Here is a 17,483-nt window from a genome sequence, read left to right on the forward strand (position 1 = left end):
AGGAACGGTAACTCGAAACAACACAGTTGCTTCCCTTACTTCGTCACTTACCGAAGATGAGGCATAGAATGGAATCGTGTAGTCTGTGAAAACTTGTAATGAAAGAATCGGAACAAACAGTTATGACGTAACACCAGGCAGATCGTTGAACCTTACCTAGGTGGCGTGGGTGTCAGCGGCGGAGGCACGAGTGAGATAGTTGTGCAGCTAATAAGCCAAACTTAATTTCATTGAAACTACGCTTCTTCGAAGTTTTTTTTTTTTTTTTTTTTTTTTTTTTTTTTTTTGGACTAACAAAAAGTTATTTAAAAACCTATTCACGTATGCGTAAGCACCCTATTGTTTTAAAAAAAACATGAAAAATTGATACAAATGTATTCAAAACATAAACCAAAACGACACCAAAAACAACATAATTTAGAAAGTCTAAATGTAAGCAAAAAAAGAAAGGATTTAAAACGGGAATGTAATAGATGGATCAAGTACCTAAGAATAGGCGTGACTCGAACCTACGACTCGACGCCTCTAACGGTTTTCTAATGGAGCTCAGACGCATCAGAGTCATAATTATTGTTGTCATGCGCACTCAGCATACGAGAAAATGATGGGATATCACATCTTCAGAACTGGCAATACGCATGTAAACACGTGTCACTAGTGTGTGTCATGATTCATTTAACGCATGTAACATAATGGGGTGGGGTGGTGGAATGGAGTGGCGGGGTGGGTAGGTGCTCATGTATAGGTTTAGGTTACGGGTGTTAATTTCAGTCTATAAGAAATGTATTTTTTTTCTTGAAACGAAAGTGAGTGCGAATACTTGAATGTACTTTAGAGCGAGGCTGGAGTAAAGATGGTAGTCATTATAAAAATCAAACGTTTGCTTGAACGTCTGCAAGACACCGGAAGTATCCTATGAACACCTGACAGATGATTTAAAAAGCTGGATCAGCCATTAATGTTTTTTTTTAAACTTTCAGATACCTGCAACTCAATAACCTGACCAAGTTTCCAGCCCATCTTTTTGATGAGAACCCTAACTTACGTAGGCTGTAAGTACAGACACATGCAGCATTCACAAAGTGACGGCTGCTTTGATTACCTCCCCGCGCGCGGATTCTTAAAAACAAGGACCGATGTTCTTGGCGGAAGATTAAGTGCTATTGATAATTCTTTTTTCTCTTTTTTTTTCGTGGCACTTGTCCGTGGCATTCTTGAAATATAAACATTTTTGTTAGGGGTCTAATGTTGGAGCTAAAATGTCGGTGAAGATTTGCTCGCTAAGGAAAGGCCCTCCTAATTTAGTTTATTGAAGCAATGTTTCTTGTTGAATGATATTTTAAAGCTGTCTTTTAAAAAAAAAAACATTAGCTTAACACATGTTCCATGGATTAAAAATTCGTATAAAAAAAATATTAAAACTACACATGGTATTAGAGTATTTCATTTCATTGATGTTTTTTTTTCTTGTCATAATATTTGTTACGATGCGGTTTAGGGTTAGTTCAAGTGTCGGAGATAGATTGCTGATTAGACTTTTCTTGGGTTAAGGCCAGGGTTCAGTCGCGATACTTGCAAAAACATAGCCTCGGATTTTTTTCCTATCTACGTTTCTGAGTACCAACCTTTCTAATCGAAAAAAAAAAACATTTTACCTCTCTGAGATATTTCTACAGCTTGATAAACAACATACATAATAAAAAAAAACTAAATAATTTGTCAGAAGAGGAAGGAGAGTCATGGCGCTTAATTAACGATAATTATAAGCTATTCATTTTAATCATTACCAAGTAAAGCACCTTCCTTTAATCACTCCCCCCCCCCCCCCCCAGCCGGCTGGACTCGAACTCTCTGATGTGCGATTGTGATATGATGTGGCTGGCCGACATGTTGAAGGAGAAGGATGGGTACACTCAGGCCTCTGTCATCTGCAAGTATCCTAGCAAGCTGCAAGGGAGGTCACTATTGAGCATCTCCAAGGAGGATTTTAACTGCGGTAGGTCCTTACTTCCCCTTGCCCTCTTCACTGAGCACAAAGGCAAGTTGAATTGTTTTAATCTTTTTGAGAAATGCGCATGTCGATAACTGTTTAAGGACAAAACGAGGAGGGGGGAGGGACGCATTAAACATCAATTCTTAAGGGATAATGTCGACTAAAAATGTAAAAATAAAAAATTATTTAATTAAATTATAGTTGATGTGGCGAAAATCGAGAGCATATATTTATACAAAAATTGTTATATAACACGTGGCGAAGTCGAATCACCCACCATCTTGCTCTCGTCTGCTGAGAACCCACAGCCTGTCCGCAGATGGAGGCTGTTGATCTGCTGACCCGAGCGTGCCCAATACGTCACGTAGTCACGTGTCTACCAGAATGTCGGGAGTTACTGGTCTTTGACCGTGTGTTAAACTGGGATGGGGTAGACTTTACAACTGTCAATTACCCACCGGGGTCAATTACCCACCATGGTCAATTACCCCCCTCCGTCCAAAAAGTACAGTAGTACATTATCACCTGTAAATCCCCCCCCCCCCCCCGTTCATTCAGAATAGGTTAAGGTTAATATAGGGATAGGGTTAGGTAGGGATAGGTTTATAGTTTGAGACAGAGATGGGGCTATGTGAGGGATATGGATAATGAAAGGGTTGGAGATGGGGGGGGGGGGGGGGTATAAAGATGAACTGTGGGGCTAATAATACAGGAGGTGGGGGAAAATTGATCTGGGGGGACGGGGGACGGAGAGTGGGTAATTGAAGAAGTGTGGGGGTATGTTTTAAATTGAAGCCTTTCTTAAATAATTGTCACAATCTATTTTGTTGGGTTACTGAATTAATTCTGCGCAGATTTGTTTTTTTTTAACAAATTTCACTTTAAAAATCTGAACTCGCGATACAAGTTTAAAATGCGGCACTGATAAATGGTAGATTGATACCGCTGACAGGAGCACAGATTTGCGCCGCGATAAACCATGGAGCCAGACATCACAAGACTAATCTGTATCACGTAACTCTCGCCTAATCCCGCCACAGTACAGGAAACGCTTTATCTTTCTGTAGGCAGGGAGTTATTTACCCCTTAATCGCTGCAGATAAAACCGCGCTACTGTCGCAGAACAAACCGTTCAAACGAAAACATGTCAGACGGGATTAACCAACAACCAACGGTTTATTGTAAACGACTGGTGTAAATCCCAGTTACTGTGTCCTTGACGTGGCCGCGATGACGTCATGCACCAAACCTCGGGACGACGTCTGGTGGTCGTCTGAATAATGGATTTCTTTCCCTTGGATGACTTACGTCCCCTTTGAAGTCTATCACCTGATTAGAAAGTCTACGACCAAATGTTATTCAACTTAACAGACTGTAGTCCGGCTAGGAACGTGGGCAGTAAAGTGTTCACATACGGTTGTTCTCAACCGCTTATATATATATATATATATATATATATATATATATATATATATATATATATATATATATATATGTGTGTGTGTGTGTGTGTGTGTGTGTGTGTGTCTGTGTGTCTGTGTTTATTTATCTAGTATTTGAACAAAATGATGTGAAGAGATAGGCGCGCACATTTTTTAACCCATGTAATCGACAACTGCCTTTCAGCTCAAAAGAATGTATCAACCTTCTTATTTAATCAGCTTAATACGAAATATTTTTGTGACATAACTAAATTTAAAAAAAAAATTTCAACACTTCATAATTAAAATCCATCATTCCAAAACAGTAAGCAGATAAATTGTCAATTTTTAAACTACTGAAAAATGACAGAATCGCTGTTCTTCACCCTCTTAAAATATTTCAAGGGAGATAATTTATCTAACACTAATCCCAAGTATGTCTCCCTTGAAATATGATCCAAGTGTAGCAGTTTGTAAATGTTTAAACAAGAGTCTAAGACGCAAATATTCGGATAATCGGAATTTTTTACCCGAATTTTTTTCCTTTGATCTTTTGAACAAAAAAAAAATCGCGGAGTGTATTAGTTCATATCATATTTTAAAATATTGGGACTAAAAGCGCCATTGTTTTGAAGGTGTTTACTTTAGGCTTTAAGATGTTTTGTCATGAGCATTATATGTCTACTCTTTTCAATAGGTCTGATATTTTCTAATGCTTTAGAATTAGCTTTTAATTTAAAACCAAATAAATTATTTTAAATGTGTTTTTATTCCAGAACCCATTTTGTTTATCTATGCCATTTTTTTTAAACCAAAGAAAAGCCGACGATCGTAAAAGAGCCAAAGAGTGTTGACGTGACATTTGGCAACACTGTATATTTCAACTGTGAGGCCAAAGGCTTTCCTGAACCCGAGATTACCTGGCTACACAATGAGTACGTTTTTATTTGCCTCCTTTTCTAAAGATTGTATAATAGTAATAGTGGCTTGTTCAAATGCTTAGAAATTAGAAATGTTTTCAAAAGTTATAATCTTTATTTTGTTTACCTCCTTTTCTAAAGATTGTATAATAGTGGCTTGCTCAAATGCTTAGAAATGTTTTCAAAAGTTATAATCTTTATTTTGTTTTAAAATTTTTAATAATTGAACCTACATTAAAAAAAAACATTTGATTCAAAAAATTGTTTAGCCTGATTAATTTATGTTCTTATTGTCATGGTGTTAAAATAAAAATGGACTCAAAACTTATCATTTTAATATATAATTCAAATATTTTCTTCTGTAAAAATAAGCATATATATATATATATATATATATATATATATATATATATATATATATATGAAAAACTATATATTCACATATCAACAACATTTTCTAGCAATGTCATACAAGACACTGAGAGTGACAGATACAAAGTTATGGAAGACGGCACCTTGATGATTGAGGATGCTCAAAACTCCGACACTGGCACCTATGAGTGCATGGCCACAAACGCCATGGGCATGACCAAGACCAACAAAGTAGAACTCAGATACATTGGAGATAATGGTAAGGGATTAGCTCCCTTCTTTATAAATGTTAATGGATTAACTCCCTTTACAAATGAAAAAAAAATCCTCTTTATTCATACAATGAACTATAATATTAGGAAGACACTTTTTTTTTAATCACATGTATAATTCTGTGAATATAATAATTATTGCTTGATTAATGCTGTTTAATTACAAAAAATTCTACCCTCGGATTAAAGTAAAGCTTTATTTATCTTTACAGTAATAAACAGAGAGAAGTTAATATATTTCTTACTCCCATAAGTACTTATGCTTAAATAAGTTGTTAAAAAACATGTGTTATAAACTTATTTGGAACCAAAAGCAAACATATTTTTTAATAAATGTGCCTATTGAAATAATTTTTTTTTAGAATATCCTTAAATCATTTTATAAACTTCAATCACGCATATATATGTATAAAATAAATATTTTTCTTCTGTCAAATATTTTCCAGTGATTCCAAAATTCATGGAAACACCTAGTGACGTTGTCGCTGCTGAAGGTGATGACATCACGCTGCCATGTCAGGCATCTGGCAACCCCCGACCTGGCATTACCTGGACCCTGAACTCAGCGCCGGTCAGAGGGAACATCAGGGCCAGACAGTTTGATAACGGCACCATGCAGATCATTAACCTCAGGGTCTCCGATGCTGGCCTGTATGAATGTAGTGCATCCAACTCAGTTCAAACCATTTCCTCATCAGCTAGGGTTAGGGTTTTAGGTAAGCCACCCACACAAAAATCATTAAGATTTCATGGGGTTTATATATAACCAAAGCTTATTGATGTTTAGTTTATTAAAAGCAGTGGCGTAGCGAGGTCGGGTGTCACCCGGTGCGGCACTTAATGGTGTCACCCCCCTAGAGGCGTAGCGACCCTTCACTCACGGGGACGAACTTTCAAATTTTTGATTTGCACCCCCCCCCCCTTCAAACTTTCGATTTGCACCACCCCTTCAAGTTTTCAATTTGCACCCCCCCCCCCCCTCAAACTTTCGATTTGCACCCCCCCCCCCCCCCTTCAAGTTTTTCTCTATATATCTTGCTATTTTTTGCCTTGGTGTCACCCCGCTAAATGGTGTCAGCCGGTGCGGTCCGCACCCCCCGCCCCCCCCCCCCCCTCGCTACGCCCCTGATTAAAAGCAAAAGAGGTCTTATAAAAATTTAGAAATACGATAATTTTCATTATTGTTTAACACAAAACCTGTCATAGTTGAATGGTAGAGCTTTTACCTGCTAACCTGAAAGTCTTTAGCTCAAATCCTGGGCTCAAATCCATAAGACATCCCTGAGTCCACCCAGATCTGATAGGTCCCTGATATATGTTAAGGAAAGTAGAGGTGATTGGGCTTAATGCTGACCACACAATCTCTTCATATATAGATATCACTGAAACAGGTGAACTCTTCTTCACCTTGCCAGTACACCATAAAGTTTAAATATTACTTTACTTTCTTTACAACAAATAACATAAATTTATTATTGAAAGTAATTAATAATTACCATAGCTCACTCATATAATTACTAATTATATGAGTGAGCTATGGTTTTTAAAAATTTTAAGTACATAATTTAATAATACACCAACTTTAGAATATGAGTTTATGACCAATGTATTTTAACATAAAGCCTCATCCTTGTAGTGCGGCCTGTGATTGTACGTGCCCCTGTAGACACCAATGCTGGCCTGGGGTCAACCATCAGCTTCACGTGTCAGGCTCAGGGAGATAGCCAGCCAGTTATTGCTTGGTCCAAGAATGGTAGGTACTCATCATTTAAATAAATAAAACAATAAATACATATACTTTATATATTCTTATAGATAATATGTACATCTATGTCTTGATAAACATATACTTATTTTTACAAATAGACAAGCATGTATGGATTTGTTTAGCAGAAACTGTATCATCCTTGTGTAGGTAGTCCATTACAAAACAATGGCAGATATGATTTACAACAGAACGGTGAAGTCCTGGTCATAAGGAATGTAGCTGCAGTAGATCAGGGCACTTTCACCTGCAGGGCGGAGAATGCCGCAGGTGTGGTGACAGCCAACGCCCGCCTGAGTATTGTCCAGAATGGTAAGCTGTGAGTAGAGGAACTACTTGTGTGTGAGTAACTGTCACTAGTACACACAGTTGAGTACCTGTAACTTGTTTTTGTACACACAGTTGTGTACCTGTAACTAGTTTTTGTACACACAGTTGAGTACCTGTAACTTGTTTTTGTACACACAGTTGTGTACCTGTAACTTGTTTTTGTACACGCAGTTGTATACCTGTAACTTATTTTTTGTACACAGTTGTGTACCTGTAACTAGTTTTTGTACACATAGTTGAGTACATGTAACTTGTTTTTGAACACACAGTTGTGTACCTGTAACTTGTTTTTGTACACACAGTTGTGCAAATTTTAAAAAAGAAATATCTGTTCCTGTGATATTCATTACACAATGGGATCTAATTTCTACATAACTGAGTTGCTATAATACAGTTGGATAAAATTTCTATTGAAATTAATCTTAAGGTGTAAAAAAATCAAGAGCAAATAAGCTGTAAGATAACCTTTTTATTTATTTTATAACTTATCATTTACTACATTACATTAGTATTTGTTGTTTTCTCTTTTTTATATAACAAATCCTTTATGGTAAGACTATCACTAAGGCAAAATAATTTTCTGACAGTCAGTCATTATTTATTAAATTTGTTTCTGTACAGTGGCTCCTAGTTTTCAAGTCAGTCATTATTTATTAAATTTGTTTCTGTACAGTGGCTCCTAGTTTTCAAGTCAGTCATTATTTATTAAATTTGTTTCTGTACAGTGGCTCCTAGTTTTCAAGTCAGTCATTATTTATTAAATTTGTTTCTGTACAGTGGCTCCTAGTTTTCAAGTCAGTCATTATTTATTAAATTTGTTTCTGTACAGTGGCTCCTAGTTTTCAAGTCAGTCATTATTTATTAAATTTGTTTCTGTACAGTGGCTCCTAGTTTTCAATTCAGTCATAAAATATTAAATTTGTTTCTGTACAGTGGCTCCTAGTTTTGCACAGAGCACAGATTTTGTGATAGCTGCCCTTGGTTCCCTAACAACTCTCCGCTGTGCTGCAGAAGGTCAGCCTGCCCCAGTGTATGAATGGAGCAGAGATGGAAGGGTCCTCCAAAACAGGAACAGATTCACAGCTGTTGTAAGGCCTTAAACATGATAATCCTGTGTTGTGTTTTCACTCACCTTTAAAATGACCAAGTACTGAATTGTACACTGATCTGTGAGCAAGTTTTGATTTTTGACCGTGGTCCCACTTTCAGGCTGGCCAGTTGAGTGTCTCCAATGTTCAGACTGGAGATGAAGGCAGATATGATTGTGTCGCAGAAAATCTGCGTGGCAGGGCTACCAAATCATTTTATCTTCAAATACAAGGTAAGCATCAAGCTCTTAACTTGTTCTATGTAAAATCTGTTTTGAATAAGCTATCATTAGTCAAAAGGATATTAACCACAACATTTTTTAACATTACTTGTGGATAATGAAAATAAAACAAGCATTAGACGTGATGTATTTACAAGGGCTATTCGCTTGCTAAGTGCAAGAAAATAATAAACACAGGCCAAAAAATTATTTAGCATGAAATGTGCAGAGTTAAAAATAAATGGAGTAGTTTCTGGTTTAAACTTAGTTCTAGCATCTTCTACAGGAGCTAACACAGCAAGAGTGGGTGACAGATTTGTGAGAGATGCCATCCCCCAAGCCACACAACAAGTCAATCTAGCCATCAATCTGACACAGGCATCTTTGTTTAACAACACTCGCACACACAGTGTCCATGTAAGTTGTTGTTCAACCTGACCCAGGCATCTTTGTTTAACAACACTCGGACACACAGTGTCCATGTAAGTTTTTAACCTGACCCAGGCATCTTTGTTTAACAACACTCCCACACACAGTATCCATGTAAGTTGTTTAACAACACTCGCACACACAGTGTCCATGTAAGTTGTTTAACAACACTCGCACACACAGTGTCCATGTAAGTTGTACATATCAGTTTAACAGCTTTTGCGCCAAATGTTCATGTAAGTTGCAAGTGGGATAGCGTTTTTATGTCAGAGAATCAGAAATATTACAATCCAAAATAATCCAACATGAGGTGAATGAAACATATTTTAAAATCTTATATTTGAAAATTGAAGTTCAGAATCTAATGCAATGTTGTTTTATTTTTTAAAAAAATATTACTGATTTATATGATTTCTGCATGTGTACATAGATAAGATGTTTAAATGTGTTTTGATTTTAATTTTTAAAAAAGTAATTAATTTTCACAAGTAACTGCCATCATACTTGAAATTGATGTTAAAGATAGACTAATTTGCAAAAAGCAGGATGAAAATTGTTTTTTATTCCACCAGGATCTCATTAAATCCATCCGCTACCCATCACCAGATTCTTTGGACTTTATAAGAGCAGAAGAGATCTTTGAGCAGACGTTGGAGATTGTCTATCAGCATGTTAGACAGGGAAACAACTACAATCTCTCTGGATCTGGTTAGAATTGTTTCTGTATTATTTTAAGCAAACAACAAATATTTTTATTTTTTGCAGTGTATTATTTGTTTATTATTTAAATATTTAATAATCATGAATCATGTCACAGACATTTTATTTTTATTTAAAAAAAAATACATTTCAAAATAATTTTTATTTATTTTTACTTTTTTTCTCTTCCAACTAGAAAATTCTTATGAAGAGTTAATTTCTCCTGCTCATATTCAAATCATTGCAAATCTTTCCGGCTGCTTAAGGCGCACCCACGATGCCGACTGCTCAGACAATTGCTTTAACCGGCGCTACCGCACCATGGATGGTACATGCAACAACTACCAGCACCCAACGTGGGGCGCTGCCAACACAGCCTTCAACAGGCTGCTCCCACCTATTTATGAAAATGGCTTTAATTCACCAGTAGGTAAGTTGTGAAATTTAACTCTCAGGTTTTAGATAACTGGCTATAATTCAACAGTAAGTAAAATGTGAAATTCAACACTCAGATGTTTAGATAACTGGTTTTAATTCACCAGTATAAAAGATGAAAAATTAAGCACTCAGTATTTATATAATTGGTCCCAACACACATAGTTTAGCAACACAATTTCAATGATTCAAACCAGACATTCTCAGTTGTTTTTTTTTCAAACCTTAATTTATTGTAGCCTCCCAAGGTAATTTGATTATAAACATCACTTTTTAATCATTGAAAAATGATAAGTATTATCTTAAAGATTTTATTCTAAGTAACATGTCCAAAAATGTTATTACATGTAGCAACTAAAAAATACTAATTTAACACCTAAAAACAATTATATTACATTCATCATCTAGAACAATGACATAACAGGTAGTAAATAAAATAATTACATTACATGTAGCAACTAAAAATTATATTACATGTAGCAACTAAAACAACTATATAATGTTTACCTAGGTTGGAACCGCCACAGGCTCTACAGAGGAACTCACCTGCCCAGTGCCCGCCTGGTGTCCTCTCTCCTCATGTCCGCTGATGACCAGATCATAAATGATGACACCTTCACGCATATGCTGATGCAGTGGGGTCAGTTTCTTGACCACGACATGGATCTTGCACCCCAGGTAATGAGAATTTGATTTGGATTAAAAATGTGAAAGAAAAAAATGGTAGAAGTAAAATGATGGGGCTGAATATGATAGTCATTTTGAAAAGAAAGATGTTAACCAAATATATAAATCATGTTTTAGTTATAATAAAATGGGTTACCTGGTTACAATTTATACAATCTTTAAACTTTAAAAGCTCCATATGTATATATATATATATATATATATATATATATATATATATATATATATATATATATATATATATATATAATTTAACCGTTTATGTACATCATATTACATATTACAGGCAGTTAGCTACGCAAGGTTTAGTGATGGCAGGTACTGTAACGAAACCTGTGAAAACACAAACCCTTGCTTCCCAATTCAAGTGCCCAACTCTGACCCCAGGATCAGAGACTACCAGTGTCTTGGGTTTACCCGCAGCAGCGCCACCTGTAACACTGATGCTACATCTTTGTTCTTCAAAACACTGGCACCAAGGCAGCAGCTGAATGCTCTGACGGCCTTCATTGATGCCAGTAATGTTTATGGCAACAGTGAACGCTTGTCAAACACGTTAAGAAATTTGGCCAGTAACAGAGGACTGTTACGAGAAGGTTTTATATTCATCAATTTCTTAAAATATATCTTTTAATCATGTTTATCTGACATCTTAGTTGCAGGTTATATTATTTTACATGAAAAGCGCTAAAATTGCAGTTGAAGTCTACAATTTTAGTGTACTTTCTATATAGAACATAAAATTTGTTGTGTTTTTTTTTTAAATTTAATTGTTGAACTAGTAAAATAAAGACTGTGAATTATTTTCTTTACTGTGAACAGGTTCAGTTTAAATTGAAATGTTTTCAGGGGCAGGCAGTGGTGGCAGCAGACGTTTGCTACCTTTTGATGAAGATATACTGCACAGGGCGGATTGTCAAATTGAAAGCAACAAACGTGATGTGCCTTGTTTCATTGCTGGGGACCACAGGGTCAATGAGCAGCTGGCTTTAACAGCCTTCCACACTCTGTGGATGAGGCAGCACAACCACATCGCCACAGGACTCAACAGGATTAATCCACATTGGGATGGAAATAAAATTTTCTTTGAGGTAAATGAAAATTTTAAAATGAAACAAACAATAACTTTACAGTTTTGAAAAATACTAGTAGGGCCTGTAAGGATGTAGCTTTAAAAAATTAGATATTCTAAAAGTCACAAGAATTTACCCAACAAATGACAATCTGGGTTTCTATAGTATGTATAGAAAAGATAGGGATGAATTTGGGTATATTTTGAATGCAATATCCATTGTCTCAAAATAATTAAGAGTAAGACGTATACTGGCTAATTACTTGAAAAGTTCTAAAATTTAATTTCTACTTACTAAACAGGCTAGAAAAATTTTAGGAGCCATCTTCCAACACATCAGCTACAACCATTGGCTGCCTAAAGTGCTAGGGCCAATTGGGATGAAAATGATTGGGAACTACACCGGCTACAAGCCTGATGTCAACCCTTCCATTGTCAATGAATTTGCTACTGCTGCTCTAAGATTTGGTCACACACTAATCCAGCCAATGTTGTTCAGACTCAATGAATCTTTCCAAGAGATTGAAGAAGGCCATCTGCCACTGCACCAAGCTTTCTTCTCTCCATACAGACTTATTGATGAAGGAGGCATTGACCCACTTATAAGGGGTTTATTTGGAAGAGCCACCAAGAAAAGAATGCCTGGTAAACTTATTACAATTTTGAGAAAAATATAAATGGCATGTAAATGTGTTTAAGAAGTATTAGAATCTTTCTTATCTACTCTCTACTCAATTAATTTGTTTTAACAGCATCTTAGATATATTTTTCTGAAAAATTAAAGAATAGCGAATAATTAATTTTGTGAATGTATAATTTAGTTTTTATATCCCCCTAAACTTTAAAATATTCTATTGCAGGTGAATTTCTGAACTCAGAGTTGACTGAAAAACTTTTTAAAGTTTCCAACGCCATTGGTCAGGATTTGGCCTCTCTCAATGTTCAGCGTGGAAGAGATCACGGCCTTCAGTTTTACAATGATTACAGAGAATTTTGTGGCCTGAAACGTGCCAGAAGTTTTGAGGACCTGAAGGGGGAAATACATTTCAAGGACACCAGAGACAGGCTGCAGGCACTTTACGGACATCCAGGTCAAGAATTAGTTACTTGTGTTCAATAAAAGAATACATTTCTAATAATGATAAGTAAAAGAACTGGTATAGGATACAATACATATTTTAACTTCTTTAATTGTGATTTTTCAGCAAATGTTGCAAAACTCTGTTAGTTTTATACAAAATTTACTTGCATAACTTTTGACAATTATGTAAATGTTATGTACTGGTACAACTGTATATTTTTTAAAAATGCATTACGATGGTGATGATTTATCAATTGCATATGCTGTGGTGTTTCAATTCTTGCATTAAAAATATTTCTTTCAGACAACATTGATTTGTTCATTGGAGGTGTGAGTGAAACAATGGTAGAAGGTGCCAAAATGGGACCCACATTCATGTGTATTATAGCAGACCAGTTTAAGAGAGTAAGAGATGGAGATAGGTAAATACATTTTATCCTTCTTTTAGTTGCTTCTAAGCAGTTATAGAATTTAAAACAACTAAATTTAAAAAATATTGATCAGTCGTGTCCTTTGCATTGATTATCATAGAACTAGAAACCAAGCAATCAGTTTTATTAATTCAATTGGTGTTTGTAATAACATTTCAAAACCACCAAGTCATTTATTTTGGTAAAATTACAGTAAATCTGATCAATTTTTAAAAAAATTGGATAATTTATTTTTCTTACTATTTCTATATCCTTTCTAAATTTAAAAAAAGGTTAAAATAGCTGTCTATGTTTATTGATGTTTCCAGATTCTGGTATGAAAGAGATGGGATCTTTTCACCGGAGCAGGTGGAAGCAATCAAGCAAACATCTATTGCTACAGCCATATGTGACAGCAGTGACAGCATAACACGTGTACAGAAGGATGTGTTCATGCGCGTACAGAGTGATGATGAGTATCTCAACTGTGAGCAGATTCCAAGATTGGAGTTAACTCACTGGACAGACTGCTGTGAAGGTAGAGCTCTCCTTCTTGGAAGTCATTTTTTGTAAAGTATAACATGTAGGAAAATAATACATTCACTACATGTCCACAGTTCGGATGGCTCTTACCCCATACCTATCAGAGAAAATACTTAATTAACAGTTTCTGAGTTTTAATTATTAGTAATTAATGTTAAAAATTGTTACATCTGCTCAACAAATGTTAACAAATAAGAAAGAAAAAAAAATTATTTTCTAGTTTTAATAACAAATTGCTATCCAACTCTATTTTTCTGCTAGTGATTGAGAGTAATCTCCCTAACAATGTAGCATACATGCCTGAAAAAGTTAAAGAAAATAATTGAATGGTGCACATTTGGTTTTAAGATTGCAGGACAAGAGCAACCTTAGCATCATTTGCTGCACATGTTAGAGGGAGACGATCCACTGACTACAGCTATCCTGAAGATCGTCCTGAAGAAACAAATTTTATGAATAACACAGTAAATTTTTTGTTGTTGTTTTAAACAAAACCACCATGACATTAAGATTATGAAAACTGGAGTTAGGTTAAATCAATCAAAACTGACAGAAAACTAAAATAAGAAGAGTTTTAAAAAATTTCAAAACAATAAGTTATTACATATACAATTCAAAATAATGTTTCTGTGTTTCGTTTTATCACGTGCTATTACAACCAGTATCTCTTTCTGTTTATTTTAAAAATAATTCTAATTGTTCAATCTGGCAAACAGATACTATAAAAAAGTAAAACTTACTTGAATCTAAATGTGAAGACTTATGGAGTGTTTCATTAGCTGAAACTTAATTTTGATTGTTTCATTATAAATGTGAATCTATCAGGAGCTGTTAAACACAATCACTGTAGCAGCAGAAGAAACAAAAGAACAAGAGGAAGTTCAACAGGAAGAAATAAAGAAAGAAATCCCAGCGCCAGTGGACACGTTTGAGAGGGAAGATGTAGATCTACTTGATAGCAGAATAGAAGGTATAGAGGAAACAATTATGGAGCTGGGAGAAATCATTACAAACCTTAAGAAAAAGGCAAGTCCAATTAATTTGAATTCAATACAGTTGGCTGAATTTTAAAACAGCGAGTTTTTCATGTTGGACATTAATTCAATTTCATAATAAAATGTGATATTTAGATTAGTTGAAAAGATTCTGTTATATTTATGAACAAGATATTATGACTAATTTTTATGATTGATTTAATTAAGTCATTGAATACTTAACTCAAAGGATTTATTCTAATACATATCTTCATGTCCCAGACAAGTAAAAATTTGTTTGAATATTATTTCCCCTTGCTAGTAAATGTTTCCTGAGTTGTGGAACTTAGATTCCACAGACTGGACACTTTCAAGCACTATCTTTTACCCATGTCTCAGACACAGTTATGATTCTTGTCAATGCTACTTACAGATCCGCCACCTTGAGCGAGGCAGACACAGGAGCCGCAAAACATGTCTAGACAAAAATAACAAAATTAAAAGAGATGGAGAAAAATGGCAACTTGATCAATGCACTTCGTGTGTTTGTATTGTAAGTTTGGTCTTCGTCTTTAGATATAGATAACATCATTAATAGCACTATGGATTTTTTTGGTACTACAGATTTTAAGTGATCCCATGAATCAACAGATACCCTTTTGTCAATGAGTTCTGATGGAGTATTGCAAGAGTTATCCTGTTGATCATTTTGATAGTCCTGGTCTAATTATTGGGGTTATCTCCCATGATGGCTGATACAGAGATTTAAAAACTATTTTATCAGCAAGAATTTATTGAAAGTGGGGGTGGGCACGATACCCAAAGACAGATGAAATAATAATTTGTGGGCAATTAATAATGCTTCAAATATGAAATTATTACAGTATTTTTATCAATCACAGCAGGATTTAAATTTCAGCCTTCTGTGACCAATGGAATTTTGTCTAATTTTAACTATTTCTTTTTCAGAGAGGTCAGGTGGAATGTAAGAGTGAAAACTGTGATGAGCAGCCTATATGAGAATCACAAAAAAATATTTGAATCCCGCCTTAACCCTGTCCAAATTGTAAAATTTAAAACCACAAAATGATCTTCTGCTAATCAATGCATAATTCAGTTCTAGTACTTGTATAATATTGTGTAATTTTTGTTATTTTTTGTTTATCCATATAAAAAGGTTGCAATAAACTTTATGTTCACATAATCTTTCTAATGGTTAAGTTTTTTAGGATTTCATTAATTCTTTTTACATAATTAATATATAACACATGTTCATAAAAACCAACCTGTTGATTTAATTCAATTGTCTTCCATTTAGATTTTTAGCTGTTTTTATTCTGTTTGTTATTTTTATTTGCTTTTTAAATGAGTCATTATTATTTTTTGTTAGTTATAATTAATTAAAAAACCTTTAAAAGTGCCTTGTAAGCCAAATTCTTTTTAAAATACATATAGTCAAATATGTTATTTTATTCATTAAATACCTTTGTATGTCAGCTTTCATAAAAAAGATTTTATAACGCAGTATTAGTATTTAAGTTGGTGCTACACTTAAAGCACTTTTTTATTAAACATTTTTTGTGAACTAAAATAGAGGATTTAATTTTGAACATTTGTTGATAATTCTATATCTTAATGTGATATTGCATGTTTTAAGGTTTAATATTTTGAGCAACAGATGTATTAGCACTGTATGTATAAAAATCCTGTATCTACACAACTGCTATCTGCCCCATGTACTTTACCAACAAATACTCACATTACATCTATTGTTTATTTTTTAATATACTGGTTTATCTCTTTGTTTTATCATTCCATAGCCATGACCCATTTCTCAAGTTTACTGACACAGTTTAAATGTACAGTATCGAAACTGACCAATTCTTATAGTGGCAAAGCATATGAAATGGGGAAACAAGTTACCAGGAAAAATTAACCCTGAAATCAAGTGCTCGAACTAAACAGGCAGAGCCAACTCCAAAGAAATTTATAAAAAGGTTAATTTTTTAATGACACCCAAATCATTTTTAGTTCATAATAGTTAACAAAATCTAAAATTATATAGGCTCCTGTCTGAGTTTTTGGTTGTTTACCTAGCACATAGACCATCATGTAAAATAGTTTTATTATTCCATTGTAGCGATATCCAGTTAAACATTTACAATGAGAGATGAAATATGCATTAATAACCCACGAGTGACCATTTTTCACAGCACAATGTGTTTTAGTTTGGATCTTCATAATTGAAAGAACAATTTCAAATGTATGTGTGGCTTTGTGATAAAGCAGACTAATGTTAATAAAAATACTTTATCATGTAAGAAGTAATGCAAAAAACATAAGGTTCATGTGTACCATTAAAATACTGTGTATAACTGTACTAGGTGTGCCCTTGGCTGTATTCACTAGAGGTGTACACAGGTTCTGATGTGAATGTAACAAATAAACTATGGAACTTGAGTTCCTATCTCATACAGCTCATTGTGATTGTTTGATGTGATACAGTTGACTTTTGTATATGTAATACAACTGTGTATCTGTCACTTGTGATGTGTGTCTCCTTGCTAAAAGTATGTTTTAGTTACTTGTGATCAAGAATGTATTCATATAAAAGTTGATACAGATCTATATTTTTAAAAAAAGATACCTGATAAATATTAACAATCGTTATAAATATCTTTAATCAGAAGTAATAATAATCAATAACAGTATTTTAGAAAAGTGAAATCAAACACATTTTTATCACCACACTCTCACATCATGCTAAATAT

General features: G+C 34.5%; 1 protein-coding gene across 1 annotated transcript in view; it reads left to right on the forward strand.

Moving 5' to 3' along the window:
* Nucleotides 1-17,184, forward strand: part of LOC131936434 (peroxidasin homolog) — a 35,036-nt gene extending 17,852 nt beyond the window's left edge. The window contains exons 5-27 of the mRNA XM_059293409.1: nucleotides 981-1,052; nucleotides 1,833-1,996; nucleotides 4,232-4,349; nucleotides 4,796-4,965; nucleotides 5,425-5,694; nucleotides 6,615-6,731; nucleotides 6,894-7,055; nucleotides 8,007-8,161; nucleotides 8,283-8,394; nucleotides 8,669-8,799; nucleotides 9,384-9,519; nucleotides 9,707-9,940; nucleotides 10,457-10,623; nucleotides 10,919-11,228; nucleotides 11,482-11,723; nucleotides 12,007-12,349; nucleotides 12,565-12,795; nucleotides 13,090-13,207; nucleotides 13,525-13,733; nucleotides 14,087-14,202; nucleotides 14,564-14,764; nucleotides 15,146-15,265; nucleotides 15,682-17,184. Coding sequence (XP_059149392.1) covers nucleotides 981-1,052; nucleotides 1,833-1,996; nucleotides 4,232-4,349; nucleotides 4,796-4,965; nucleotides 5,425-5,694; nucleotides 6,615-6,731; nucleotides 6,894-7,055; nucleotides 8,007-8,161; nucleotides 8,283-8,394; nucleotides 8,669-8,799; nucleotides 9,384-9,519; nucleotides 9,707-9,940; nucleotides 10,457-10,623; nucleotides 10,919-11,228; nucleotides 11,482-11,723; nucleotides 12,007-12,349; nucleotides 12,565-12,795; nucleotides 13,090-13,207; nucleotides 13,525-13,733; nucleotides 14,087-14,202; nucleotides 14,564-14,764; nucleotides 15,146-15,265; nucleotides 15,682-15,732 — 3,949 coding nt within the window. The 3' untranslated portion in view covers nucleotides 15,733-17,184. The remainder of the gene's footprint in view (nucleotides 1-980; nucleotides 1,053-1,832; nucleotides 1,997-4,231; nucleotides 4,350-4,795; nucleotides 4,966-5,424; nucleotides 5,695-6,614; nucleotides 6,732-6,893; nucleotides 7,056-8,006; nucleotides 8,162-8,282; nucleotides 8,395-8,668; nucleotides 8,800-9,383; nucleotides 9,520-9,706; nucleotides 9,941-10,456; nucleotides 10,624-10,918; nucleotides 11,229-11,481; nucleotides 11,724-12,006; nucleotides 12,350-12,564; nucleotides 12,796-13,089; nucleotides 13,208-13,524; nucleotides 13,734-14,086; nucleotides 14,203-14,563; nucleotides 14,765-15,145; nucleotides 15,266-15,681) is intronic.
* The last annotated feature ends 299 nt before the right edge of the window (nucleotides 17,185-17,483 follow it).

The sequence above is a fragment of the Physella acuta genome, unplaced genomic scaffold (genome assembly GCF_028476545.2).
Source record: "Physella acuta isolate Inbredline_101_S28 unplaced genomic scaffold, ASM2847654v3 ptg000178l, whole genome shotgun sequence".
In the NCBI taxonomy this organism is placed as follows: Eukaryota; Metazoa; Mollusca; class Gastropoda; family Physidae; genus Physella; species Physella acuta.